General features: G+C 42.0%; 1 protein-coding gene across 1 annotated transcript in view; it reads right to left on the reverse strand.

The window, feature by feature from the left end:
- Positions 1-436: 436 nt before the first annotated feature.
- The window catches only part of LOC106818938 (rRNA methyltransferase 2, mitochondrial-like), an 8,933-nt gene continuing 5,861 nt past the window's right edge, over positions 437-3,508 (reverse strand). Inside the window, exons 4-5 of the mRNA XM_014823608.1 lie at positions 2,389-2,483; positions 437-1,595 (exon numbers count right to left, since the gene is read on the reverse strand). Coding sequence (XP_014679094.1) covers positions 1,153-1,595; positions 2,389-2,483 — 538 coding nt within the window. The 3' untranslated portion in view covers positions 437-1,152. The remainder of the gene's footprint in view (positions 1,596-2,388; positions 2,484-3,508) is intronic.

Here is a 3,508-nt window from a genome sequence, read left to right on the forward strand (position 1 = left end):
GTAAAATATATTTAAACAAAATTCCAGGGACACTTTTTTCCTTTGGTATGTTAGTATTGAAACGTAACAAAAATGTTTGGAATCGGAGTTGTGTTTCGAGAAATAGCATTTGAAAAATCAGCAACTTCGGTATTTCTAACAAGGGAGATATTAGCACTTTTCTAAATTTCCCATAATTGAATGCCTATGTTAAGAATTTACTAATGCAAGGATTTGGAAGTGTTTGGAAGGCTACATACATAATTTCTACGTATGCATAGCTGCCAATGGGTGCGATCTATCAAATAGTGGATATTGAAATTTCGACCGAAAATCACCTCCCAACCCTAACAGTATCCTTAAGCTATGGCTCAGTATGAACGAGACCATTCTAACAACAGATATTGCAGAGCATTAGTTCTGTGCAATCTGCACATGCCAAATGTTCAACAATTGCTAATTTGATACTTGAATGTTTATGAATGCTGGCAGCCATCTTGGGTCTACAGCAATGCCAATCCAAAATTAAGTTGCATTTTCTGCCAGTGGTCTAATTTCAGTAAATACTCCAACTGTTCTCAAACTATTCTTGTGAATAATCGTGGCTCCCTTAAACATTACCCCGAAAGCACTTTCTGTGTGTATGCCACAAGCACTGAAGCACTTCTTCTGTGCATGTACATAAATACTTCCTGTGCACCTTACCATCGGCGACCAAAGCTCGAGAAGACATACAGGTCTGGTAAATGTGTAGATGATCAAGCTCGTGACATACTTTCCACTGGGTATATTATTATTATTATTACTATTATTATTATTGTTTTATAAAATAAAACTTGTTAACTTGATTTGGCACGACGTTTGCATTCTTTTTATGCTATCGTAAATCGTATGTACATTCTGTGTCTTGTACAACATATTTGTCCATCATTCAACCTCGACTATTACTGTTGAACATCTTGGAATACATCGTTAGAAAAACTCGCAAATTAATGTACGAATAAAAGTCACGACATACAATGCTCTCATTCAAAAGAAAAAGACGTCAGGACACGCGAATGTTCAAACTCCTGCCAGATCTCATCTCTCAGACTCCCAGTTTCAAACCTACTCTGCACGCCAGTGGAAACCTCAACATCAGTGCAGCCTCGAGTGTCAGAGACGCGGCGAGTATCAGGACACACCCGTCTTTGCTCGGCCCTTGAATCCGCCCGCGAAGCAGAATGACTCGACGGAGTCGCTCCGGCTCGCACGCGGCTTCACCGTCTTCACGACGTCGAATAGTTTGCGAAGATCGCGCAGCAGTCGCTGGCTGTCGCCGCCGTCGAACGACTTACAGAGCAGGACCCCGCGCGGCGCGAGCACGCGGTGAGCAAACGCGAGCGCGTGGTAGCACAACCGCACAATCAGCTCGTGGTCCAACTGCTGCATCCCCGTAGCGTTCGGCGACATGTCGCTGATCAGCGCGTCTACGCCGGCGCCACCTAGCAGCGCTTCGACCTTCCGCTGGGTTTCCGAACTCGTCAGGTCGCACTTCTCGAGCATCGTGGCGCCCTCTATGGGGTGAATCGGCAACAGGTCGATGGATATCACCCGGCCAACCTTGTTGGTTTTGTCTGTTTACAGATGAATTCATAAGAGCATACTGTTAGCCAGGGAATCTTAAGTATCCCTTAAAATAGATAAACCTCGCAACAAAAAGCCTATATAGACCTACTGTGAGCACGAAATGTTCTCATTGAGCCAGAAAAGTGCTCCGAAGTTTACTATTTTGAAAAGTCTGCCGGACGCGGTTTTGTTACACAGCTAGCAGTAGCCCTACGCTGCTTGTTTCCTGATTGCATAAGTAATATAGATAACGATATGATTTAAACAAATTTCACAATTTTGTACTCAATAAACATCGACTAATGAATTATAACTTGTTTTATCATAGAAAGAAACTGTTAATGAATCGAGCTGATCGCTTCGCTGTATCACGGATGTGTAAACATCACTGTGGTGCTACGTTCGTAAGAGAAGTAATTTCGTTTATATTTCGAGAAGAAATGTTATGAAAGTAGCAATACAAATGAGTCGTCGTGAATTTTTGCAACATATGCAAGCTCACAGTTATATATATTTTATATATATATGCATTTAGCTGCGAGGTTGACCAACTTTAACAAGCACCATGTTTTGCCCTAACCACCAATAATATAATATATTAATATATATTCTCACAGATTACATCAAATGCTTTTGTCACAATAATTGCAAATGTTGGGTGATTTTTTACAATGGAACGTATAAGATGTCATATGTTCGTCGTACTGAGCAAGGAACATCACCTAATAGTAAGATGAGGCAATCACAATCAGACTTGGTCTTCATTAATTGTGGTTTAAAACAATGAACACAATCTCCCACCTCTTGAATCAGCGTTGACTCGCTGAACAGCCACTTGCGTCCATGCTCCTGGTGATGCACCACAGTCCACAACGACACTACCAGGTTTAAGAAACCTACAACAACCCGTCTGTTATGTTCATTTTTGAGATGATTTACTTATGATCGACATAATAAAACTACAGACAAATCACAACAAAACACCATGTATAATATATAATTATATATATATATATCAGTGTTTCCCCTGGCCAAGAAGGTGAGCGAGGCGGTGAAATTTTTTTGGGTGGTTGGCGGGTTGCATATGTCGCAGGGCTTATCGTGGGGAGTGAGGGCACGACCAGTGACACCTGACACGCATGTAATCAAAGCTGTTAACTGAATTCGGCACTTTTCTTTACGTAGAAAGTCGACTATTTTTGTTCAGTTAGATATCTAGAAGAAATGTAAACTGTATATACTTCAAGATTCTAGGCACTTGTAACTTTGCGGATATGCGGCAGCATTGATCTATGCATGGGGGTACCAAGGACTGGGAAGGAGAAAAACGAAAGTAAAACCTTTCCCAGAAGCTTGTTTGTTCCTCTTGACAGCTTGAAAAAGTGATTCAAGAGTCATATAATGTGTTCAGAATAGCTTAGAATGCACCAAATTGCACCATTGTTTTAAAAATTTCCCAGACCTCCCCTAGCATGGCGATCACCTACGGTGCTCGCATTGCTCGCTTCTCGGATTGTTAACTTATTGTTATGCGGTCATAAAAACACTGGGCTACGCTACAGGCCACAATCGATTTCTTAGACTGTCACGAGGTTTTGTTCGTGTGGCGAATCAAGCGTTGAGGGAGTTCATGCCCTCGGCTCTAGATGTTTTGGATATCCCGTCTACTTTCAGGAACGGAGCGAAGTAGAATGAGCTCCCGTTTACAAGTCTGTCTAAACTGCCGTTGCGATAACCGTAGTATTTCAGCGTAATATGAGGGGGAAAAGTGCCGGTTAGGAGGACCGGCAGTTTCGTAGAGGTGGTGGCCGAAGCAAAAACTTGGCATCGTGCCTCTGGGTTGGCACTAATTTTAAATGCTGTCAATAAAGTGTACCGTATATACTCGCGTAATAACCGCAAATTTGGCCTCAGATTTCAA

This window comes from Priapulus caudatus, unplaced genomic scaffold (assembly GCF_000485595.1).
Source record: "Priapulus caudatus unplaced genomic scaffold, Priapulus_caudatus-5.0.1 Scaffold37, whole genome shotgun sequence".
Taxonomy (NCBI): Eukaryota; Metazoa; Priapulida; class Priapulimorpha; order Priapulimorphida; family Priapulidae; genus Priapulus; species Priapulus caudatus.